General features: G+C 37.5%; 1 protein-coding gene across 1 annotated transcript; it reads left to right on the top strand.

Moving 5' to 3' along the window:
* Positions 1-6: 6 nt before the first annotated feature.
* LOC120860073 (dedicator of cytokinesis protein 11-like) lies at positions 7-1,185 on the top strand. The gene is made up of 2 exons (XM_040235911.1): positions 7-259; positions 538-1,185. The coding sequence occupies exons 1-2, from the start codon at positions 136-138 to the stop codon at positions 819-821; spliced, it is 408 nt and encodes a 135-aa protein (XP_040091845.1). The 5' UTR covers positions 7-135; the 3' UTR covers positions 822-1,185.
* Positions 1,186-1,500: the final 315 nt, after the last annotated feature.

Raw genomic sequence — 1,500 nt, 5'->3', positions numbered from 1 at the left:
TTTCCATATGTGAAGAAGAGGATCGCTATAAACTATGAACAGCAGATTCATTTAAAGCCAATTGATGTTGCCACTGATGAAATAAAAGATAAAACTGCAGAGCTGCAAAAGCTTTGCTCTTCTGCTGACGTGGATATGATTCAGCTCCAACTTAAATTGCAGGGCTGTGTTTCAGTGCAGGTAAATGCAGGTCCGTTAGCATATGCAAGGGCTTTCTTAAATGACAGTCAAGCTAGCAAGTATCCACCCAAAAAAGTAAATGAGGGTGTGATGATTTGGGAGAATGGCATTGAAACATGTATAATATCATGTAAGTATTGAAATGCCAGTCTATGTCTGATGCAGGATATGACACGCTTGGGACTGACGCGTGGGGATGACCCAGAGAGATGTTGTGGGGAGCGGGGTGGGAGGGGGGCTCATGTTTGGGAACGCATGTACACCTGTGGTGGATTCATGTCAATCTATGCCAAAACCAATACAGAATTGTAAAGTAAAAATTAAAAATAAATTAATTAATTAAAAAAAAGAAAGTAAATGAGTTGAAAGACATGTTTAGGAAGTTCATCCAAGCATGCAGCATTGCACTGGAACTAAATGAGCGGTTAATTAAAGAGGATCAGATTGAATACCATGAAGGGCTCAAGTCAAATTTCAGAGACATGGTGAAAGAATTGTCTGACCTTATTCATGAACAGATAATACAAGAAGACCCAATGCATTCTCCCTGGATGAGCAACACATTACATGTATTTTGTGCAATTAGTGGTACATCGAGTGATCGAAGTTATGGTTCCCCAAGAGACACTGCTGAAATATGAGGGCATGCAGATGTCAAGTGACAACAAGACTGAACTTCTCAGGAATATTTGGAGCTGTGCAAATGTTAAAAATTTAAAGATTTGTTATACACGGAGTGTTTCCTCCTGACACCAAAACGCTCATGCTTTCATACAGGGTGCTTATATATTTGTAAATATTTAAGCAACTTGAAAGTGCCTGGAAAATTGCACCACTGTGCTTAGTTTGTACTTTTTTAGGTAAATCTATATACTTAGAAGTAGAGCTCAAAAACTTTCATTCGATTTGCTTAACTGTCGCTTAAAATATTAATGGTACTATGTAAAATTGTATAATGGAACACAATAAAAGGTAAAACTTCTTTGTAATTAGAAGTGAAGGAAATAATACTTTGAACTTAGCATTTTTCCTGTCAGGAAGCTAAATTCATTGTCATACTAATCCTTGGAGAATAAATTGATAAAATTTTCACAAAACATGGATACTTCCAACTCAGGAGATAATTTGAAACCTTGCCTTCCAGTGGTCTAGACTGGGCTAAAGGAAACATACGCATTATGTGAAAAGGAAATTTTCACAAAGAAAGGGTATATATAGAAATACCAGGCTTCCCAATCCTTCAAGTTTTGATCCAATGATGCGAGGTATTCCAGTCAGTGGTCTCTCTAACATACTAGGCAAGAGATTCCTCTGTGGCTT

Source organism: Oryx dammah, unplaced genomic scaffold (genome assembly GCF_014754425.2).
Source record: "Oryx dammah isolate SB20612 unplaced genomic scaffold, SCBI_Odam_1.1 HiC_scaffold_7421, whole genome shotgun sequence".
NCBI classification, from domain to species: Eukaryota; Metazoa; Chordata; class Mammalia; order Artiodactyla; family Bovidae; genus Oryx; species Oryx dammah.
Note: the sequence above shows the minus strand (reverse complement) of the source record. Positions and strands in the feature narration are given on the sequence as shown.

Bases quoted from the DNA above. Each gene is read 5' to 3' on its own strand.
- LOC120860073 (XM_040235911.1), top strand. From the start codon at position 136: ATGATTCAGCTCCAACTTAAATTGCAGGGCTGTGTTTCAGTGCAGGTA. The intron at 260-537 runs ATGAGGGTGTGA...AAAAGAAAGTAA, and splicing joins GTATCCACCCAAAAAAGTAA to ATGAGTTGAAAGACATGTTT.